This window comes from Lissotriton helveticus, chromosome 8 (genome assembly GCF_964261635.1).
Source record: "Lissotriton helveticus chromosome 8, aLisHel1.1, whole genome shotgun sequence".
Classification (NCBI taxonomy): Eukaryota; Metazoa; Chordata; class Amphibia; order Caudata; family Salamandridae; genus Lissotriton; species Lissotriton helveticus.
Window position 1 is genome coordinate 1560349479 of NC_136069.1, and position 24758 is coordinate 1560374236.

General features: G+C 46.5%; 1 protein-coding gene across 2 annotated transcripts in view; it reads right to left on the minus strand.

The window, feature by feature from the left end:
- The window catches only part of C2CD3 (C2 domain containing 3 centriole elongation regulator), a 494984-nt gene that overhangs the window by 321146 nt on the left and 149080 nt on the right, over window positions 1-24758 (minus strand). For both annotated transcript variants that reach the window (XM_078658566.1, XM_078658565.1), the window contains exons 19-22: window positions 15991-16163; window positions 9686-9809; window positions 7366-7634; window positions 6374-6460 (exon numbers count right to left, since the gene is read on the minus strand). In XM_078658566.1, the coding sequence (XP_078514692.1) occupies window positions 6374-6460; window positions 7366-7634; window positions 9686-9809; window positions 15991-16163 (653 nt within the window). The remainder of the gene's footprint in view (window positions 1-6373; window positions 6461-7365; window positions 7635-9685; window positions 9810-15990; window positions 16164-24758) is intronic.

Below are 24758 nucleotides of genomic sequence, written 5' to 3' on the forward strand. Positions count from 1 at the left end.
ATAAAACAGTGGTCGCCACTCCAGCGGTCAGGCACAATCTGGACACAAAATGTCGCCCACAGTATGGAACAGGATAAGACAATTTTCTTATTTTAATGCACACCAAAACGATAAACATAAAAACAAGGCGGAGGAGTAATACACTGAGAGTCAGCCCTGGAGGGGAGGGAAACCCACTAATCAGGAATACGAAGTCATAATCAGTAGGACAAGTTAAGGCGGGGGGACAGCGGGGAGGTCAATCAAGCCAAAGGACAGTACATGAAATTTCAGGAACATCAACCTAGGGTGATAAGGGAACATCAGGGGCCTCCACCAGGGGAGGAGCACAAATATCTCCGCGATAGGCGTTCCACTGACACCAGATCTTCGTCCATGCCCTAGGTCTGCCCCTAGCTGTGTAGACGGTCTTTTCGCGGAACATAGACCAGTCCATGTTTTCTTCCCACACAGAGACAGTGGGGGGCCTGTGGGAGCCCCAAAGTTGCGCTATGTCCCGCTTCGCAACCATATACCCCAGGGTCGCCCATCTGGTTTGGGCCACCGAACAGTCTGTAGGTTCCCACACGTTCAACAAGCATCTCCGGGCCTCCGGCACCAGTGCAATTCCAGTCACGTCAGCCATCACCGCAAGCACCGCAGTCACCACCCTCGGACACTCCCAAATAATGTGAAGGAACGTAGCACTCATCCCACATCCACGCTTGCATAGGCCATCCGGGGAAAAACCCATCGCAACCAAACGAGGACCAGTAACATACACCCGGTGGAGGATCTTGAGTTGAACCAGACGGAGACGGGCAGGAATGGCAACCTCTTTCGGAGAAGATAACGCCGATTGCCAATCCTCATCATCTAATTCCAGCCCGTCGCCGACCCACGCTTCTCTAAGTCGAACGAGCAAGTCAGCGCGATTGTGAATCAGCTTCTTATAAATCAAGGAGATAGTGCTATCAGGGAGATAGCCATCCAGGATACGATCCTCGAGGGGGGAGGACTCAGGGATGGCGGTGCCGGAAGTCAGAACAGAAGTGAGGGCATGACGGACCTGTAAATATCTAAAAAATTCCCTATCACTCAGGTCATAATCATTTCGAAGGGCCTCGAAGGACTTCACCGCCCCATTCGCACATACGTCACCCACTCTACAGATTCCAATCACGTCCCAACGGTCAAACCCTTTCGTTGTCCAAAGACAACCCAGACGCTCAGATGCAAAAAGCGGAGTTGCCAGCGTCACTCGTTCATCCCACCCCAAGCTCACATTCGCCGCGCGCCACACACTAACCGCAATCCTAGTAGGTCCCGTAAGGTGGAGCCTAGCCGACCTAGAGTAAAGCGCTCTATTAAAGTTACCACCCGGCAGTTGGAGTCTGTCCATTTCAAAGGCCGGATCCGGACCCGGGGAGTACATCGAGTGGTTAATTGCAAACAATTGAGTAGCCCAATAATATCTCATGATATCAGGAAGTGCTATGCCCCCGTCATACCAAGGGATGGTGAGCTTCGCAAGTGCGATACGTGGGCGCCCGTCCCAAATCAGTTGCCTTTGTAGACTCTCGACCTCTCGGAAATAAGTAGCGGGGATATCATCATAGGAATTCTGGAGTGCGTAAAGGAATCTCGGTAAGGACATCATCTTGAAAAGGGCAGCCCTGCCCAGCGGCGACAAGGGTAATTTACGCCAGCGAGCCACGTCCAGCCGCAATCTATGAAGCGGGGGAAGGAGATTACGTTCAAACCGGAGCGACGAATCCAATGTAATAAAAAAAACCAAATATTTGAAACCGGACTGAACAACCTGGATGGGAAATCTATTCGGCAATGGGGGCAGGTCACCCGAAATAACATAGACACAGGATTTAGCCCAGTTTATAATCAAACCAGAATTCTTACCAAACGAGGCGAGAACGTCAAATAAGACATTCAAAGATTTACGCGGGGAAGTAAGATAAAGAAGAATGTCGTCCGCGTAAAGCGAAACACGGTCCTCAAATTCTGGGGACCAACGTATACCCTTGAGGGAAGGCTCCCAGCGAATCCACGCAGCTAGCGGTTCTAATGCGAGAGCAAAAAGTAGTGGAGACAAGGGGCACCCCTGTCTGGTCCCCCTACCAAGGGGAAAGGGAGCCGACACTCGACCATTAACCACAACCTGTGCCAGGGGGTCGGTATACAGTAGCTTCACCCATCCGATGAACCTCGGGCCAAAACCAAACTTCTCAAGAGCCGCCCAAAGGTAGGGCCACTCTATCGTGTCGAAAGCCATCGAGGCGTCTAACGAGGCCAAAATGGCCGGCTCCGTCAGTAGCCCCGTCCTCGCGATGGCTCCATGAAGGCGACGTAGATTAAGGGCTGTGTTACGGTGCGGGATAAATCCGGCTTGGTCCGGATGAATCAAGTCACTAACGACCGTGAGGAGGCGAGTAGCCAAGAGCTTGGCAAGAACCTTAGGCTCGACATTTAACAGGGAGATGGGTCTATAAGACGAACAAAGATCCCGGGGCTTACCATCTTTAGGAATTACCACAATCGTGGCCAGGCGCTGGTCATAAGGGAGGACACCCCGCTCCCGGGACTCCGAAAACATTGTTCGAAGATAGGGCGCAATCTTATCAGGACGCAGTTTGTATAACTCAATCGGCAAACCGTTCGGGCCCAAAGCCTTGCCCGAACGGAGAGAGCGAATTGCAGTCGCGATTTCGTCCGTAGAGAACGGGGCCTCCATAAAGGACCGCTCCAAATCAGAGAGACATGGCAAAGCTATGTCGCGCAGCAAGAGGCGAGAGTCGTCTTCATCCCTTTCCGACACTGGGGAGTAAACCGCACGAAAATAGTCCGCAAAACATTCCACTATTTCAACCGGGTCTGTCACTCTCACACCATTCAAAGTCTGAATCACAGGCACCACTCGATCCGCCCTCTCCCTCTTGTCCAACCAGGCAAGCAATTTCCCCGCTTTGTCTCCAACATCATACAGTCGACCCTGTTGCCCTCTAAACATCATTTTGGCCGCATCAGTGACCAGAGACTTATAGGCCAATTGCTTCAGACCCAGGACATGGAGTTTGTCACGAGTGACACTCGATTCCAGGTCGGCCTCCATCTCAAGTATTTCCATCTCAAGCTCCACCACCTCCCGATTCCTTGCCTTTTTGGTTTCAGCAATAAGAGACAGGCCCTGCCCACGAATCACAGTCTTAAAAGCCTCCCATAGGGACACCGCAGAAGAGACAGACCCCTCGTTCTCCAGAAAGTAGTTGTCCAAGGACGTAACCAATTGACCACGGGTCTCAGGGGAGGTCAGGTACCAAGGGTTGATAGGAGCCACCCGGCCAGCCGCCTCCACCCCCACATCAAACCAGAGCCAGAGCGGAGAATGGTCTGAGATGCCCCGGGGGAGGTGCCTAATTTCGCGGACAGCCGATGACTGTTCAGCTGGCATGAGGAAGTAATCTAGTCTACACAAACTCCCATGGGCCCCAGAGTGGAAAGTATATTGAAGTTGAGTGGGGTGCATGAGTCTCCAGCAGTCCACCAAACCAAAAGTATCCAAAAAGCCACCCAGCCATAATTGGGTCGAAGGAATATCCCTAGGGGGGAAACGATCACTTAGACCAGAGAAAACAGAATTAAAGTCACCAGCCATAAAGAGAGCACCATCAGGGAGGCCCAACAGAACTTGGCCCAAATCAGAGAAGGTAGAGGTCTGCAAGCCGGGGGGCACATAGACGGTAAACAGGGAAAGGGTTTTGCCCTCATATCGTCCCACGAGGACGGCATAGCGCCCCCGATCATCAAGGATCACATCATCAATCGCAAGGGGAAGGGAAGCCCGGACCAGGATGCCCACCCCCCTGGAACCCGTTGTAAACCCTGAGTGCGCAACAAGACGATAGCCCCACCTATTCATCGCGTGACAAGTATTGCCCACTAGGTGCGTCTCCTGCAGAAAGACAATATCGGGAGACAAACGTCGCAGGCATCGCAACACCACCCCCCGCTTTATACGATCCCCTAGGCCATTGACATTCCATGAAATAAACCTCAACCCGCTACCCCCATCCCACGAAGTAATGCAGGAACCATCCCCCAATGAGCATGACACTGAAAGTACAATTATCAAAATAGAATCGCCTTGAAAGAACAAAACACAAACTACAAACTCCCCAACAACCCACCCCCCAACACCCAAGAAAACACCCCCCACCCTGCACCCCTGCAGTAGACAAAGAAGCCACCCCAACATGCAGTGTGCCTGTCGCCCGAAAAACCCCGTTCTACAAAAAGACCCCGGAGGAGGAAAAGGCTCTGTCCCACCCGCCACCCCGACAGAAAGAAAGGGAGAAGAGAATACATAGAAAAAGGATGCGCTCAAGTACAGATCCCAGGAAGAGATAACATGATACGGAAACAGGGGCCCAGATAACGAGTTCAGCTCTCCACGCCACCCTCGGCACCACCCGGGTGCTCGGTGGGATCAGTCAAATTAGGCCGGTCCGGCAGAGAGTCCAGCCAGTCATTCACCGAGTCAGGTCGATCAAAGAAAAGGGTCCGTTCATTGTACTCCACTCGTAACCTGGTAGGAAAAAGCATGGCGTATCTCAGACCCAGGTCCCGAAGACGCTTCTTAACTCCACGGAAGCGCATTCGCTGTCTCTGCACAAGCTGTGAGAAGTCCGGGTAGAAGTTTACCGTGGCATTTTCGAAGGCCACCGGGCTCTTAACTCTCGAGGCCTGCAGGATAGCGTCTCGGTCCCTATAATGAAAAAGTTTTGCGACAATGGGCCTCGGCGGGGCGCCCGGCTTGCCCTGGCCACCCGGAACACGATGGGCACGTTCCACCGCAAAGAATTTGCTCAATCTGGATGGAGAAAGGTAGTTTTGTATCAAGTCTTCAACCAGGAGATCAACAGAATGCGGATCAGGATTTTCCGGAACACCGATCACACGCACGTTACAACGCCGTGCCCTGTTTTCAAAATCCTCCAGGCGCTGAGTCATGAAATCGTTCACCTTTCTGAGGTTGCCGATCTCCGTCTGCATCTCCGAGACGTCGGCCGTGAGGCTCGATGACTTGAGGTCCAATGACTTCACCTTCTCATTGGTTTTAGATAAGTCGGCCCGAATCAAGTTCACATCGATAGCCACAGTATCGATTTTGAGGGCCAGAGCTTCATATTGTTGGCCGATGGTTTCTCTCATGCCAGAGATGGCGCCCATGATGTCCTGCAGGGACGGCTGCGCCGAAGCCTCCAAAGGGTGCCCCACCGCACTCGGGCCAGGCAAGGTGGCACCGGGGGACACCTTCGATTGTGTGTACCGGTCCATGATATTAGACTGGACCGGGCCCCCGCGAAGGGGCGTCTTGGTCTTTCGCCTCTCTTGGTCCCCCCTGCCAGTCATAGTGGAGACCGCGTCCCCAAAGGACCCACGCGACCTGGTAAAAATGGCCGCAGGAAGACAGGGCGCCGTAGCCAAAAAAGTCTGCAGCGAGGGCAAGTCGAGGTGTGAACCGGCCCAGAAGGATACGAAGCAGGCAAATGGTGCAACTGTAGCCTCGCGCCGCTGGACTCAGCACCGGCCAGACACCTCCGTTGGAAGACGTAGTCTGAGTCAGAATCAAAACCGAAAGTTAAGAGGGGGGCCCATGGGTCGAGTCCCCCTGCCGCTGTTGTTCAACTCAGACACGGCCACAGAGCCTCACCAAGACCCGGGCACGCCACCAAGGCGGGCCCCGAAAGTTTGAGTCGACGTAGCTTCGGTGCCCCTGGTGCAATTCGAAATCCAAAAACAATATTAGGATCAGCTCAGGTTCCTCTACATTAACCCTTGTAAGAAATCAGGATATGTTCAGGATATCATGCCGGGAGTGGCGGGGGTCCGGAGAGCGCTGTGCTCACGCGGCCATCACGGATGCCCGCCAAGCTCCTCCTCCTCTTTGTCACTTTTTGATAAAAAAGACCCGTCTTTGTCGACCCCAAGCTTGATTGCTGCCTTGTGTCTGTCTGAGGCCAATGTCATCCTAGTTACTACTTCAGTTCTAACACTTCTGCTGGGAGCACCGATTTCAGATAAATACCAACTGTTTGTTAATACCACCTGGGCTTTAGAAGGTGTGTTGTCGCTCACTTGTATATTATTAATGGGGTACAATCAGTAGTAATGGCTTGGAGGTCTCTGGTCTCCAGCTGTGATTTAGTGGGGTCTGCATAAGTCAAAAGGTTGAGAACCACTGTACTAAACCACTAGTCATGTAGTTGACTTGTAAAGGAAAGAGATAAGGGACAGCACTGATATGCAATGACATTTAGTAGCGGAATCCGTGGATATGCAATGACATTTAGTAGCAGACCCAGCAATATGTTATTACCTGATCGCTTGTTCAGTAGTTCTCTTGTTGGAACCTTCACAACCCCCAGTAAGTAATCTTGCGATGAGCGAAATCTTGCTTCACCAGCTAAAACAATTTCAAAAATAAAAGTAACATTAACAGATGGACATTCTGCATTCGTTCTTGAATATTTACGACTCTGAACACAAGTCAGGGCTGCTTACATTTTACATTTATGGTCCACTCTCATTGGGCTATTGTAATGTAAGAAAGAACCCAACAGTGATGAAAAATGCATTCTTAATATGGAAATCTGTAATGCTGAATCTCTTAATGGGAAAGTCAAAGATCACATGCACTTGAATATTACTGTCAATGTGAATCATGGTTTAGTAAACACACATCTATACACCTTTTTGTTTCTCTTTTTTTTCTCCAAAGGCTTCATTTAACACTTCTGCCTAAAGCGAAAGATCCTGTACATGCAGAGAGAATCTATACTCAAACTGTTTTTCAATTACATCTTCCATTTTAGTAAAGTGTATCTGAATATGCACAATTGGAAATAACTGCCAACATGTACAAACAAGATGAGGTAAGAAGAGATGTGATTTCTTTCTGTTAAGGTCGCTTTTTGAGCTTTCCATGGTAAGTGCATACTGACCTGCTTAATTAAGTCCACAACCATAAAGGGCCAATACCCTATGCTGTGTGGTCCTTGACTTGTAATGCAGTACTTTTCTCGCATTTTCACACAGTGGGCCCCACTACTCACCTTGTGCCCCCACTTTCTAACATCCTCTTGCTTCTCGCACTGGGGCTCAGGTGTGTGCATTCATGTGTCACAAACGACTGAGAACTAAACAGTGCGGGTACATGGTCCCATTAAAAAAAGTTCAGTAGGCCTCTTTGAAAAAGTTGTTGCAATTAACATTTAGAAATGATTACTGTCTCAAAACCTGGTACCAAATAAAATGTAATGTATATTTCCAAATAAGATGTGGGACACACCTTAGGAATGCTGCATTTACCTTGAGCAATATTCTGGTGATATACTGAGAAAACGGCTTCAGCATTCTGCAAGATTTCTGCAAGGCTGCTGGCTTCACCAGTGCTCCGTTGAATCACTAAGTTACAAGGGAACTCAGCATGGTGGTCAAACTCTGGGTAGAACGTCATGGCCACCGCTCGAGTGTGCCGCTTCTGGTCATCAGGAAGGAAGGACAGGTGTAACGTGACGTATGCATTCACACCAACATCAGCACTGTACTGGAATGAGGAGTGCTGCTCTGCTATAACCCTTCATTTGAAAGAAGAAAAAGAAATCTAAAATATATTGGGCAATTCACACAAGTAAATCTATTAGAAGCATCTTTGTACCCACAAATGCCCCCCCACACACACAGTGTATATGTACACTAATATTATCACACTCAAAGAAATAATTTAGTTTAATACCGCTTAAAAATTCTAAATTCTATAAATAAATATGGAAGACACTTGATGACCGAAACTGGTGGCAATTGCAGAAAACAGTTCAGATTGGACGACCTGCATAGTTTGGAGGTCTCGTGTCCTGTGTCACCATTTTAACAGTTTTGACAGCAATCACCCTCCCACAAACATAAATATGGGTTTTATATGGAGGCATGCATGTGCTCTTGAATTTCCCATGCCCAACACAAAGGCATCCTAACATGGAGGCTTTTAACCACTGATCCTGGCACTTGAGTGGCCAGATGCCCTATGAACGGATCTTCCGGGGCCCCTCGGCCTCTCAGCTGACACTGCACAGGCCAAATACAAGCTATGTCCATACTCCAAAGACCATCCGATTAATACAGCCGTCTACTTTGCACCTCTAGCAGAAATGTTCCCAGAGGATTCAATATATCCAGCATCTTGTCCTGGAGTGCACTGTATGATGGTATCTGATATGCTTGACCATCAGAGCACCCTCAAGTGAAACAGACCTTCCTCTAAATTGTACGAACATACAGCATATTTGTGGCCCCACAGTTTATTTGCAAGGCTTGCACAGAGTCTTCTAAAAAACATCTGATTTCCTGCTGGAGGACAGGGTCTGCTTTCAGTGGATGTATGATCTCCTCTGAATTGAACAGGGATTGGTATGGGGGATCATTAGGATCTGCCAACTTATTGAACCCAATTGACTGCCTCTTAGGCTAAATTATAGAATCCCAGCTTGGTTTTTATATAGCACTTTATACCACATTCCTGCAGTTTCTAAGTGATATAAGTAACAGGTGCCACTAAACCCAACTTAATGCTACTTAATGTACTGACCTCAGGAGAATGCAAGGCTTATTCAGCCAGGCAGGAATCTGTGACCACCTACCAGCTCACCGCATATTTTAGTAGTAAGCATTCAACTCACCGAGCCTTCATTCCAGCTTTGCGTTTGGCACAGATGTCACCACCATCCTGGTACACTCTGCCAACACCAAGCTGGTAGGGAGCCTTCCCTCAGATAATTTAAATAAATGTTGTGCATATTGCAACATCCAATGCCACAATGACTTCCGTAGTTGACATTTTACGCATAACCATGTTCATATGTGTCAGTTTAAAATGAAATAAAGAGAAAGGGTATGCGGTTCCTGATATAGGAGGGCTGAGAGGGAGAGACGGGGGACCGGAAAGGTCCCTGACTACACACTGGTAGTATTGGTGAGAAAGGGGAGGGACTGGGAAGTCCTTCCTTTCGGAATGAGTTTAAAATGACCAAAGTTCCTTTGCGATTCACTTTTGTCAATAAACCCCTGTATTGTGCAGGTTCTAAATGGCAGGCAATGCTCTTCCTCTAAACCTTGAATGGTACCTGTAACTTATTCTATGTTGGGGTTACTTTATTTGTGATCATAATGAGCTTGGAAGGAGGTTTCCATCTTTGCCCAACATGTGATTTTATGTAGAACATCACTGCACCTGACTTTCTCATTGACTATATTTCGTTGTGCAGAGGGGCTTTACCGAAGTACAAATTCAGCACAGGGTACATAATAAATTGGGATGCTAATTGTAACAGCAGGTGCAACCAACACAGGGGTATCAGCTTTCAGATAGATGCTGCATCAGAGGAAACATAAGGAACATAGCTAAATGCAAGCAATAATCATGGAAGACCAAAGGCTGTAGTTTTTAAAATCTTTTTTCCCCACAAAATATTAACACAACGGATGTCACTAGTCGGGACTGGTACTGAAACAAGGTACTAGATAATGCTCCTTCACATTGATTGTAATCTGTACATATAAATACAGATAAGACAGATGTTCCAATCATGATAAGTTTAGAATCTTTCAATATGCGTAATCTGTCCAGTCTTACCTTGCGGCTGCCTGTAGCCCTGATGCTCTGTGCACCTGCACAGAAATGGAAACTGCTCGTGCAGCTAACACACCGGTTGTTGTTTTTGTAGAGCGCCTGTACTTAATGCTGACATTCAGCAGACCTGACCAAGAAAGAGGGAGAGGACAATTAACAACTCTGTATCCAGATAATACATAAAAACATTATCAAGGTGTATTGTCCAGAATCTTGAGTAATCAAAACATGGTACACTAAATTCTTTTGAACTATTCCCTTGCACTAAGGCCTGCTCTGCTGTAAGATGGTATACCAGGAAAGCATTCCAGCATTTTTTTATTTGTAAAGTGTGAACTGTCACTCTAAGGTGCATCTTCAGGCTGAGCAGCAAAAATGGACAAATATAACAAATGCTTGCAGAGCTAATCTCATTAGCCAGTGTACCACAAAAACGTAAACCTATCTCTCACATTCCCTATATCATGGCACGCTCTGCATCCTATACCACTACAACTACACCTTGGTGGGCTTCCCACACAACATGAAAATTCTTCCCTCACAGGCAGAAAAAAGGCAAAACACTTCTACACACCCTATATTGTGTAGCTTGACATATGTCCGGGTAAATACATCAGTGCTCAGAATAGGAGTTGTAAGCGCTAAACAGATCCAACAATACAAATGATAGAATATATTTTGCTGTGATTCTTCCCCTCAAACATTTGAGGTTGCCTAGGAATTTGATCATACAGTTACCACTGACCAAGTGCTCCGAAGACTGGATATAAGCTGGCCCATTCAGCATATCCATTCTTCAGCTTCTATTTCCAGGAGCTCTATACACATGCAATGTGCTCAGAAAAAAACTGAATCCTTAGCAGTCTTCCTTCAAAGGTTAGGGTAATTCCCGGACACTAAGAAGAAACTCTGCTGTTGCTGAAACACCAAAAAGGTAGACTGCTAGGTGTGGATGGGACTTGCTGTGGTTTAGTCACAGAGAGTCAGCGAGGCCTTCTTGCTGTGAAGAGAACGGAGACAAGGAGCCTGCGAGCCTTAGGGCTCCTGTGTAGCTCATCCACCAGTCCCCTTCAGTGTGGTTTCCCAAGCTAGCTTGCTGCAGTCGATTACTAAGGAGTGAAAACCCAATTCACCAAACCCTGTGTGCAGCACCTTGAGTGTTGCCAACAAATCAGACAGATGACTGTTTCAAGTCCATGTGTTGGTCCTTCTGGAATGTTTATTCTACAACTGGTGATCAAGTGTGGTCTTTTTGTTGGAACCTTGCATCTGCTCCCTTTCTTTTGTGAAAAGAGAGTGTGTGCAGCTTGTGTGTGGATACCCTACATCTGCTGCCTTTCTTTTGTGAAAAGCAATTGTGTGCCGCATGTGCGTTGATACCCTACATCTGCTGCCTTTCTTCCCTGAAGGGTGATCGTGTGCAGCCTGTATTGATACACTACATCTGCTCCTTTCTTCTGTGAAAAGCAATTGTGTGCCGCATGTGCATTGATACACTACATCTGCTGGCTTTTTTTCTCGTAAAAATCTGTGGTGTGCAGCCTGTGTGATACCCTACATTTGCTGCCTTTCTTTAGTGAAAAGTGATCATATGCAGCCTGTGTGTTGATACCCTACATCTGCGTCGTTTGTCTGTGAAAAGCGAGTGTGTGCAGCCTGTGTGTGGATACCTTTTACATCTGTTGCCTTTCTTTTATGAAAAGCGATTGTGTGCAACCTGTGTGTTGATACCCTACATCTGTTGCCTTTCTTTTGTGAAAAGCGATTGTGTGCAGCTTGTGTGTGGATACCTTTTACATCTGTTGCCTTTCTTCCCTGAAGGGTGATCATGTGCAGCCTGTATTGATACACTACATCTTCTGCCTTTATTCTGTGAAAAGCAATTGTGTGCCGCATGTGCGTTGATACCCTACATCTGCTGGCTTTTTCCCTGTAAAAAACTGTGGTAAGCAGCCTGTGTGATACCCTACATCTGCTGCCTTTCTTCAGTGAAAAGTGATCATATGCAGCCTGTGTGTTGATACCCTACATCTGCGTCGTTTGTCTGTGAAAAGCGAGTGTGTGCAGCCTGTGTGTGGATACCTTTTACATCAGTTGCCTTTCTTCTGTGAAAAAGGATTGTGTGCAGCCTGTGTGTGGATACCTTTTACATCTGTTGCCTTTCTTCTGTGAAAAAGGATTGTGTGCAGCCTGTGTGTGGATACCTTTTACATCTGCTGCCTTTCTTCTGTGAAAAGCGATTGTGTGCAGCCTGTACGTGTATACCTTTTACATCTGTTGCCTTCCTTCTCTGAAGGGTGATCGTGTGCAGCCTGTATTGATACACTACATCTGCTGCCTTTCTTCTGTGAAAAGCGATTGTGTCCAGCCTGTGTGTGGATACCTTTTACATCTGTTGCCTTTCTTCTGTGAAAAAGGATTGTGTGCAGCCTGTGTGTGGATACCTTTTACATCTGCTGCCTTTCTTCTGTGAAAAAGGATTGTGTGCAGCCTGTGTGTGGATACCTTTTACATCTGCTGCCTTTCTTCTGTGAAAAGCGATTGTGTGCAGCCTGTACGTGTATACCTTTTACATCTGTTGCCTTCCTTCTCTGAAGGGTGATCGTGTGCAGCCTGTATTGATACACTACATCTGCTGCCTTTCTTCTGTGAAAAGCGATTGTGTACAGCCTGTGTGTGGATACCTTTTACATCTGCTGCCTTTCTTCTGTGAAAAGCGATTGTGTGCAGCCTGTACGTGTATACCTTTTACATCTGTTGCCTTCCTTCTCTGAAGGGTGATCGTGTGCAGCCTGTATTGATACACTACATCTGCTGCCTTTCTTCTGTGAAAAGCGATTGTGTGCAGCCTGTGTGTGGATACCTTTTACATCTGCTGCCTTTCTTCTGTGAAAAAGGATTGTGTGCAGCCTGTGTGTGGATACCTTTTACATCTGTTGCCTTTCTTCTGTGAAAAAGGATTGTGTGCAGCCTGTGTGTGTACACCCTACATATGCTGCCTTCCTACTGTGAAAAGCAATTGGGTGCAGCCTTTGTATGGATACCCTACATCTTCTGCCTTTCGTTTGTGAAAAGTGTTCGTGTTGACTCTGTGTGTTGATATACTACAGCCCTGAAGGGGTCCATTTGTATGTGGCTGCTGTCCTTGACTCAAACTTTGGTTCCCAGAAACCTAAGGACCTGCCGATGTACACGTCGTTGAAAAACAAGCTCAAAGAAAAAGACTAAGTCCAAAGGTAACCTTTTGACTGGGACCTAGACCTCAGCCTATCAAACCCACGCTTTATCGCGGTCGGCCTCAAACTTTGACTTTGTCCTGGTCCAGCGAGCCCAGAGCGCTGCAAGTGGCGCTATACGTTTTTTGGCACTAGAATGCACAATGTTTGAGTTCATCTTTAAAATTCTTTCAATGGATTCCTGTCGTTTTGGTGTCATTTAAAAGATAAAAATATTCTCTATTTTTGAGAATTGGTGTTGGATTTTATTGTGTTGTGGCTTTTACTTATTTACTGTTTTGGTGTTATTAAATGCTTTACACATATCCATCTCATAAGTTAAGCCTGCTTGCTTGTTTGCTAAACTATCCAGAGTTGAGCAAGGATTCATTTACTGAGGCTAAACAGGACCTGTTAAGGATTGTTGTAATATTACTAGCTGAGGGCGAATAACCCCACCTATTAATAACCCACTTTCCTACAGGAGGGGGGGAAGATAGCTGCAGGCAGAAATTAGTTTTTACAAATCTTACAGAACATAAAGAACAATTGGCACCTGAAAAAAGCACCTCTGTTTCAGACTCTGAATTAAGGCTAGACTGTTCACTAAAGTCAATACGTTAATTGGCCGAGGTTGCACACTTCCTATTAAGCACTATTTAACCAATCCTTTGCACATTCCAGATTGCACTACTTTTGCAGCGTGATGTCTATCCGCCAGAACAATCTCCTCATCTTCCTCAGAAAAATAATAGGAGGAAGTTGGAAATTAATTTGTGTTTGCTGTGGCTGGCTTTATAAATCTTATAATCCAAAATCCTACAAGACTCTACTTTACTGGTTGAGAAGCTGCATGCTGCTGTTCGTATTTGGTCGTTAATAACCAAATATTTTATGCATGCAGCTCTCTTTTCTTAATCCTTTTCACATCTGATCACTTAGTTATTTTAGCATTTTCTTTAGTTTTAGTACACTGTATAATTAGTTCAAATTGGTGTTGAGCTGTATAATTAATTCAAATTAGTGTTGATCCTTTATTTTGATGCATAACTGTGTTTTAGGACTGTAAACAAGGTAATGTATGTCTCTGAAGTCTTCCTCTCACTCTTTACATATGCAGGCAGTAGCTCCTCAGCTCCATTTTCTAACATGATGTGACAGAAGGGTCTATCACAGCTTCTACCCAGGGCAGGTACAGAAATCAAGAAGATCAGGAAAGAATAGTCTAGTGGGCTAATCAGGAGAAATCGGGATTTTCCATGCCCTGTGATGTCTGATCTTAAGTATCATTCTGGGTAAAACCATGAACAGCAGGAAGACACTGTGCAATGGGAGAGTCTAATCCAGATGGAATGTATTGCACCGAGACACCACGTTGGGAAACGTCAGTGAGTACTGCTAATTGACACTGTTGGCAAAGCAGTCCACCAATGCAATTCTCCAACCAGAAGATCCCTGTCAGCGCGTCAGAGCTTCACTGTTAACTTGCCATTTGTGGTTGCTGGACGGCATTCTGCGCAGTGTGTCTGATACCCTGTCTACTCTTATATGGGGTGCTACCCCTATCCCAACCATTTCAAAACCACAGCTCCATCAGCCACCTGCAAGGATTCCTGTTGCCCACTTCTCTTCTTTTGTTAATAAAATGCAATCTGTACATCAGGACCTGCAACTGATGACCCTACAGTCTACACCAAAGGAAGAAAAGCTAAGCGGATTGAACTGTGAAAAGGATCCTTTCCTCAAGGGTTACAAGATCACAAAACCAAAACCTGATTTACAACCAAGCACTGGACAAAAGGCTAGGAACCCACACAAAGTTAAGAACAGCCTCGCTTTAAAAAAAAAACAAAAAAAAAAAAAACAAGCACTGGCAACGCCAATAGGACCTGTCTTTGGGACCTTATAACTTTGCCAATGGTTTGTAGAGATTTTGTAAAGCATCCCCAATGCTGTTCAGCATGGCTAAAGTGGAGGGAAAAAAAGCCTCTCATGCACCTGTGTCTAGGCGCACACACTACGCATGTGCTAGTCTACAAAATGACGCACATGCTTTTTAAATCCTTTTTATTTAGTAGCCAACTGGTGGGCTCTAATTCCACGGTAAGCTGACAATAGGTCTTTTCGTAAACAAACAGCTTGTGCAGTCTGGTCGGTGAGACCTAACAACTATGGCATTTTTCCGATGTTACTTGTTTTTTTCCAGAAGGAGGGTACAAGACAAAGCCTTCTCTTTCACCATATTTAATATACTATTTACAGAACATCCTTAGGGGTGAAGCAGAGAACACTATTATGAATTGACATTGAAACTTAAACATTTCTGATAAAGCTGACATTTCAGCATGTTTTGCTATACGCTGTAATGTTGCCTTTTGTATGGTATGAAAGTTGCTATTGCCAGAGAGAAGAAAAAAATCAGAAAATCATGGCCTATTTGTTCTAAAGAGGTTGGACATACACTTTAGAAAATGGCATTGTTTACCTCCAATTAGAAGGCATGGGCGTTGATTTTTACTTTATAACAAACAGATGTTATGGGGTCCCTGCACATAGGTGGAAATATTCTATGTTGATCATTATTAGTGAAGATCCTGCAATTAGGAATCTCAATAACTATTAATGCCGCATTTAAATGGCTAATGGACAATAGGCGTCTTCTAGGTTAAAGAACACCAACCAATCCTAATCATCACTTTTTCATTCACATTTAGCAGAGTGAGTCACCGTTAGCTAAATGTAACAAATATTTCTACAAGAAGACTTGTGCATATAGCAGAAAAAAAGAGAATATGATTACTGGAATAGCAACCATCAATGTTAAGAGGCCCGATGATCTTCATCACTAAAGTTTTCAAATGTAAGATATAATTTTTGTGACGGTTCCTAAATCTCAAATCATAAGACCCTTTCCAACTTTACGATTCCAGAATACAAATTCGGAATGGCTTGAACTGCCTCAAACTGCAAACATAAAAAAATACATTTAAAAAAAAAGGCTGATTCTTGGAGGAGTGGAGATGGAGTCAGCTGCATCAAGTGTGCATAAAAACTGGATAATCCACTGCACTTGATAAACCTGTTTCTAATTACCGGAGGAATGTTGTTGGGATTCATCAGCACTCTCCACTCTAGGCGTCAGGGGAAGGTTAAATGTTTGTATTCCCACTTCCTCGCGGTGCTGCATGGTCACCATAGCACACAACCTGGACAGAGGTAAAAACCCTTTGGCCACCATCTGGTCTCTGACGTTAGGGTAATAATACCTGCAATATGAAACGGGAAACAAAATGAATAAGGTGCTTTCTTTAAATGTATATTCTGCATCAAACCCCTTAATACATTTTAAGAAAAGACAACATTAGAACAGCCACACAACTGTTCCCTTAAAATACACGGATATTTGAAAAACAGAGGGTGACAATCCAAAGTTAAGCTGCTTCTTATAACTAGGCAGAAAAAGGTATTGTATCATACATCATATATTAGCTTTAGTTGATCATTAAATACCCTGGGGGGTGGTACAGAAGATGACCAGAGTGGGCCTGGAATCAAGCGTTTTAATGATGACTGAGAGGCATTCAAAGGAGCTGTAGGAACATGAGGAAGTTTCCGAGATAGTGATGTTGATCTCATAGCAATCATCCACAAGATCAACATCACTATCTCGGAAACTACCTCATGTTCCTACAGCTCCTTTGAATGTCTCTCAGTCATCATTAAAACGCTCGATTCCAGGCCCACTCTGGTCCATCTTCTGTACCACCCCCCAGGCAACTCCTCGGAATTCGGGGTGCACCTTTCCGACTTAATTGCCCAATGCACTCTAGGCAATTCTAACAACATAATCCTGGGTGACTTCAATCTTAGTTGGAACGAAACACAAAACCCACTCAGTCAAACCCGAAACAACCTCCTAACAGAAAACAATCTGACCCAACATTGCCTAGAAGAAACTCACCAGAGAGGAGCAATCTTCGATGCAATCATCGCCGAAAGCAACGCAATCTCCGTCGACCACATCCTCCCCATAGACTGGTCCCATCACCACATAGTTCTTTTTCATATTAACCAAGTGGGTCAAACTCACCACCCCAAGCGAGACCCCCCTCCTCCCCCAAATGGGTCAGAAACACAGCCCAGATTCCTCGAGCTGACCTTGAAGAAAAAATCAGCTTGCTCCTCCCTAACTCCACCGATCACCTATCAACCACTGAACTCACCTCTCTCTACCACTCCAATCTGTCACTCACCTTGGACCACCTTTCCCCATTGAAACTAAAAAAAAAAACAGGATTACTCCCTCCAGATCTTGGTTTCACTTTCGACATCAATGAAGAAAGAAGACTGCTAAGAACTGCAGAAAGAACCTGGAGGTGCAATCCCTCCGCCCTCCATCGTGATCAACTCCTAGAAGTCCGCAGGTCCTACAAAAAACACATTAAAAACAAAAAAACAGTTTTCTTCCGCTCTGCTCTAGACAACGCGAAAAACCGACCGAAGAGCTTTTCAATATCATCAGGAACCAAACCTCAAAGCCGATGACATCCTCAACACTGGCATCCAAAGAACGCTGCGACAGCTTCACCAACTTTCTCAATGAGAAAATTGCCAAGTTAGATCTCTCGCTTGGCTCAAAGCTCCCCCCCTCCATCGTGAACTTAGCGTCTAAAAACCATGAGAGCGACTCCTTGATGCCCACAAAACACTGGTCCTCCTTCATCCCCATCCAGGAAGCAGAGATACTTAAATTAATCTCCAATGCTAAACCCTCATCACACGCCCTCGATCAGCTTCCCCACACCTGCCTAAAGACCTGAAGCTTGTCCTATGGTGAAAGATCATTAACAGCTCTCTGAGCTCTGGAAGCGTTCCAGACTGCCTCAAAGTAGGCCAAGTCACTCCTCTGCTGAAAAAGCCAGGGCTAGACACCGAGGACCTGCACAACTTCAGACCAGTCTCGAATCTACCCCTCCTTTCCAAAATCCTGGAAAGATGTGTACTCCCTCAGCTGACCCAACACCTCGACAATATCAATCTCCTTGACCCTCATCAATCAGGCTTCAGAAAAGGCTGCAGTACCGAATCCACAATCTTCAATGTCATAGATGACATCCTCAAATCACTGGACTCGGATCACTGCTGCCTTCTCATCTTTCTAGACCTATCGGTCCCGTCCAATACAGTTGACCACAAATTGCTAATCAAGGCTCTGCAAGAAAGGGCTGGCCTTCGTTCAGGAGACGGTCCTCCACTGGTTCTCTTCCTTTCTCCACAACCGCTCACAAAAAATCTAAATGAAAAAATTCGAGTCCGGAACATAAACGGGGGCGGCCATCCTGCGCGAACGAGTGGCGCTGGGCTGAGCACAGAAAACAGAGCAAACGAGCAAAGCTATTCCAACTTTGCCCCAACCAGACCCCGAGCGTAGCCCGGAGAAGCACAGCCAAATCCAAGCCTGTCACTAACAAACACGCCCATAAACGAAGGAGAAACTAAGGAGGCGGCCATTTTGCTCAAAGGAGCGGAAACTATCAACACAGACGGGGGTAGCCATCTTGAGCAAAAGCAACCACAAAGGAAAGTGTCACAAACGAAAGAGATACTCTCCACCATACACGAATGCAGCCATCTTGCATACAAACGTTCTAGAAGATCGAGGAAGACTTCCGAGGCATAGCGCACACGGCAAAGCCCAGAGATTTAAGAGCTAAAAAGGAAGGCAGTATAACCTCGGGAGCGACACACAGATCTTGCCAATACAAGGATCCAAAACATGGCAGACAAAGGGATCAGGAAGCACCAAACAGACAAAAAAGTCTGCAAACAGAAAGTTATAACCAGAATAGAACCAACGAGTGACCAAGCGGGCGCCAAAACAAGTCCTAGACCAAACCCCACCGGGAGCTGTAGCAACCGGCAAGGCCGTACACCCCAGCCCACACCAAAGAACAGCAATAAAAGGTATGAACTCCTGCAAGAGAAAAGAGGGCTGAAAACAAACACAGTGGCCGGAAGTGAAGGCAAATCAACACAACAACCGAAGAAAACAAAGCCGGAAAGCCAACCAGAATCCCCTTTTAAACAAAAGGCGGATATCGGCAGCACCCTAGAAAGCATACTGAAAAAGTTAGCTGAAGTCCACGATTTAGCCAAGTCTACCAAAATAACTACAGATGCCATTCAACTCGAGCTGGCGGCAGTCAGAGCGGACATTCACTCAACAAACAACAGACTAGCTAATGTAGAACAAAGAGTCAGTGACATAGAAGACAGATCCCAACTCACAGGCAAAGCAATGGGCACGATAGCCAAAGCAACAACAGACCTGAGAAAACAGGCAGCGGACTTCAAAGATCAGCAAAGAAAGGGCAACATAAGAATCCTGGGTATCCCAGAAGGAAAGGAGGACAAAGCGGGCTCCTGCGTAGCAATGCTACAAGAACTCATACCCGAACTGACTAGCATCAAGTTTGAAAACCCCTTCGAACTAGACAAGGCCAACAGAGTCCCGGCCTTCAAACAATCCAACAGAACAACTCCAAGACCAATAATCTGCAAACCCTTACGCTCTCACCAGACAGAAGCAGTCTTCGGATTCGCCAGGAAGACACCGAACTTACAGTGGGAAGGACACAAGATAATACTCACGCAAGACTACTCAAAAAGTACAGTAGATATCAGGAAAGGTTTTCTTGCCCAAAGAGACAAGCTGAGGAAACAAAACATCTAATTTTCCTTCACTGGACCAGCCAGATTCAGGGTAATCAACAGAAGAATTTCATTAACTTTCGAAGACCCGGTGGAACTAGCACGCTACCTAGCCGGACCGGACACACAAGAAATAGAGATGACTAACCTGTCAAGTAAAAGAAGGGCTTCACCGGACCGCTCAAATGAGTGAGCAGAAGGGCTAAACAGCACAACAAGAAATACCGAGAGACTTTCTAAATGCAAACACAACCTACCTCAAGTGACTGAAATCCACAGCTGCACACAACGTATCTACCTCAAGCAAGAAGTATTTCCGAAGAAACGCCCAGCAATATAAAAACTGATATCCTTTTACTCTAAACCCATATGCTATATCGACCAAAGATCAGACATTTGCGATTGACAGAACTATCCCAGGGATGTAGGGGGGTGGGAGGGACCTTGCTGTCACACGTGTAGAGCACGGAGCAGGTATAGGGGGAGGGAAGGAGGGGGGGGGGGGAAGGAGGAGGTAGGGAGGGAGAGTCCCGTCATGAATGTCTGTTACGTCCGTCTAGTCTTGTCAACATGTCCTGTATACGTCTAGGTCTACATCATTGTCCATGTCCAAACCAAACTCTCAGACAGGTCGCTTAGGTCAAAAGTAACACTGCAAACACCCGCTATGGTCCAAGGAAGAAACTCACAGAATCCGAGAAGAAACTGTAAGTCAAAAGCCCCAATTGGACACCTGAAGTGGACCGCGACCCATAGCGAAGCACCTGAATAAAAAAATCAATACAGACCAACCTAAAAATAGTATCCCTCAACGTCAAAGGCCTAAACCACCCCATCAAGAGAAGGAAAGTGTTACACTATCTAGCTAAGACAAAGAGTGACATTATCCTACTGCAGGAAACAAAACTAGCTGATGAGGACGCGAGAAAATTGAAAACGAAGTGGATAGATCAGTCAGCCTGCTCACCGGCCGCGGGCAAGAAAGGAGGGGTCATAACTCTAACATAACAATAGACAATGTGCAGCACGATACCGAAGGCAGACTACTAATCACAAAGCTAAAGAGAGGCACAGAAACCTTGCTGGTGGCGAACATATACGCACCAAACACAGAGGACACAAAATTCTGGGAAGAGGTCACAAGAAAAATAGAAGCAAGCCAAACGGACCAAAGGCTAGTAGTGGCGGGGGATTTTAACCAAGTCCTGGATCATACCCTAGACAGACAAACAGGAGCTCAGACCCGACCCCCAACAACACACTAAAGAACATATGTACCAGATTCGACCTGAAGGACCCATGGAGCCTCCAACACCCAGACACCAGAGTCTACACATTCTATTCCAACCCACACAACTCCTACAGCAGAATAGACTAAATCCTCATCTCAGGCTCCCACACGCACCTGATACAACACACAGACATTGCAGCAAGAACAATCTCAGACCACTCTTGTATCAGTCTACAGCTGACGGGCAAGCATAATGAACACATCACCCGCAGATGGCGCCTCAACAACATCACCACAGCAAAACAGGAAGACAGAAACAAAATTGAAAAAGCCATTGGAGACTACATCGGAGAAAACGACACACCAGGCATAGATCCGAAAAATCTATGGGATGCCCTTAAGGCGACCATCAGGGGCACAATAATAGAAATCAAGGTCAGAAGAGACAAAGAAGCAAAGGCAAAGCTAGACGAACTAGAAAAAGACATAAAACAACTAGAAACAAATCACAGTAAGGACACCACAAGTACAGCTGCTCTGGCAGAACTCACGGGGAAAAAATACGAATTTAATCGAATCCTAAGCGAAAGAGCAGGTCTATGGATAAGAAAATATAAACAAATTAACCTCTGCGAATCGAACAAGGCGGGAAAAATCCTAGCATCCTACCTGAAACACAAACAAAGGCAACAATGCATCACTGCAATAACAGACGCCCAAAACAAAACACACACCAGGTACAAAGACATCCTACACTCATTTATGGAAATTTATAAGGAACTATATAAAAAAGATGACAACCTAGACCAGGAGGGCTGCTCAACTTACCTTGACGTTTGAAGAATGGGGGAGTCAGGTCCAGGGACGTGGGGCTAGCTGGACCATTAATATAAATAAATTTACAACACAAACACATACACATACACATAACTAGTTGCATTATACAAAGTGAATTGCTCTGATATATATACATTATATACATTAATTCATTCAGTCCATTCAACCAAAAAATGGCTAATCTTTTTACGGCGTAAAAAGATTAGCCATTTATTGGTTGAATGGACTGAATGAATTAATTTGGAGTCTATTTTTCCTTATTTGAACTGCCTACATTCAGCTGTAGTTCATTGATTTATGATTGTCATCAAGTTTATACTTTTGACTCTGGTCTTTATGGAATTACAGATGATTTTTTCTTCATAGTATGAATATTTGAGTGTATATATATCAGAGCAATTCACTTTGTATAATACAACTAGTTATGTGTATGTGTTTGTGTTGTAAATAATCGCGAATTGTAAATAATTGTATATAAGGTGTACAAACGATAAGGTGTCCCTTTCATACATCAATACTTTAAAAAAAAGACAAAAAACAAATAAATAATAAAAGGGTTTGAGTGATATACCCGAACGAACCAGGAAGTCTCTTATGGTTTGTTCCCTCAAAAATAGAGGATTTGAGTAAGTGTGTGGCTGGCAATTTGTGTACTTAGAACTTACCTTGACAGCACAAATCTACCCAAGATAACGACAGAGGCAGCCAAGACACTAGGCCAAGACATAAAGAAGAGCGAGATCAGTGCAGCTATAAAAGCGTTAAAGGACAACAAAGCTCCTGGTCCAGACGGTTATACCGCAACCTTCTACAAAAAATTTCAAGACCAGCTACTGTCGGTCATGACAAAAGTCTTCAATCACGGGGGCGCTAGAGGGCGCACGGCAAGATGGCCGCACATCGGTGAGGCTCTGCCGGACTAAGCTACATATCCGTCATCAATCCGTGAAATCCGGCTGCTGCTACTTCCTACCCCGGCGAAATATTCAACCTGGTTACCTGCGGCGAGGATTGAACCCGGTGTGGGGGCCTGTGCACCTGATTTGGCTGCGATTGCAACCCTTGCGATATCGGCGCGACCGTGGCCGCGAGGAGCGTGCACGGGCCTGCGAGGCAGGGAAGCGGTTTGGCGTTGGCGCCGGAGGCCTGCCCAGCAGATCGGAGATACGGGACCCAGGAGAGGGAGCGGAAAGCTGCCGCAGCGGACTGTGAGCGACGGAAGCAGTGCGGAGCGGGCCCTGCTTTGGGTGAGCACTGAGCGGACAACATCGTGACTGGAAGCGGCCTGGTTCATCGGCGGCCGGGGCCCCACACGGAGAGCGGTGTCGGAAGACGGCCCGGGCGCGGCTACGGGGGCCTTGCCGTGCTGCTGTGGACGGAGCCGGCCGGGGAGATCGCCTGGTGCGGAGGAGGAGCTGGTGGAAGTCGGTAAGATCGGGCGGCCGCCCGCGCTGGTAGTGGTGAGTGGGGCTAAGGCTCGGTGGTAGAGGTGGCTGTGGAGGCAGGCGTCAGTTGCCCTGGGCCTGGCTGTGCGAGCTGCGGCTGGCAGGAGTGGGCTGCTGGCTGATGCCTGCGGTGCAGTGTTGTGGAGTACCTGTGCGCCCCGGAGGCCTTTATGTTGTTGACCAGTGATCGAGGCTGGGTCTCCCTGACCGGCCGGTGGATCTACAGAGACTGTTGGAGGGAGGCGCGGTGGAAACTGAAGTTCTTTGTGAGAGAGACGGCTGCTGGGGCAATTGCTGGCTGTGTGGGGTGATTCTTCCCTGTCCCCAGTTGAAACTCGCGCTGGACCATCCTTGCAGGAGTGTAGTGGTGACATTGCCTGGTTTATAGCGCCATTTGTGCCTCGGTTGCGCGGCAGCCGCCATTTTGGGTCACGCCGAACTTTACTAGCAGTGCCCCGTAATTTGCTGGAAGGACTTTATTGTGTTTAGCAGAGCTATGGGCCGACCCGAGAGGAATCAGCCCAAACTGAACTTTGAAACGCGGAGAACTGGGGCCCCTCCGTCACAAAATATGTTGGACACAGATACCGCAGGAGCTGTGGGGGGTGCACCGAATTTGGAAGCCACACTGATAGCCATGCAAAAAACATTGCAATCTATAGAAGGCACCATGGAGGCAGTTAATCACAGGCTGGATCATATGTCCACGCAATTTGAACGGCAGAATGAACGCATGGATGAGGTTGAGCAACGGGTTTCTGCAACGGAGGATGGCCTCACCTCGGTGACTAATAAAGTATTTAGTATGGAAAGAGTGCTGGCGGTGATACAGGCTAAGAATGAGGAGTTGGAAGGTCGGTCCCGGCAAAACAATATCCGCGTCACGGGGCTGCCGGAATCCACGAATGTGGGCAGGATGGAAGACTTTATGGAGAGACTCTTTGTGGACGTATTTGGTTCCGACCAGCTCTCTAAATTGTTTATTGTGGAGCGAGCACACCGCTCTCTGGCAAAGCGCCCGGCGCCTGAGGCACCTCCACGCCCCATAATTGCTCGTATCTTGAACTATAGGGACAGGGACACGCTGCTGCGCTTGGCACGGGAAAAAGGTACTATAGAATATCAGGGTAGCAAATTGGAACTTTTTCCAGACTTCACCATGGCCGTGCAGGCGGCACAGAAGGAATTTGCTGGAGTGAAACAGATTCTTAAGGCGGAGGATATTCAGTATGCTATGCTATACCCCGCGCGTCTGCGGATAGGTGCACCCTCAGATAACAAAAATTTTACCTCGCCGAAAGCGGCTATGGAATATGCGAAAAAACTGAAGAAGCATAAGAAAGATCTAGCCAGGGCGCGGGACCAGAATGATGATCTGCCTGAAGATAACTAACAGTCCTCCTACCTTTAGGGCACAAATGATTGTTTGACATTGGGCTTAAGGTGCATTGCCTGGTGGAGATGATTCACTCTCTCTGTACTACTAACCTTTTTCATTGCAGGTGCGGCTTGGTTGACTTTGCAAATCAGCATGAGCCGGGGGTCAACATGCTCGGTGAAATGTCATACTTTATTTGTTGGTATCTATCGTTAGTGGTATGGGATAATTGTGCATCTGCTGAGTTACGGGGCTTGAG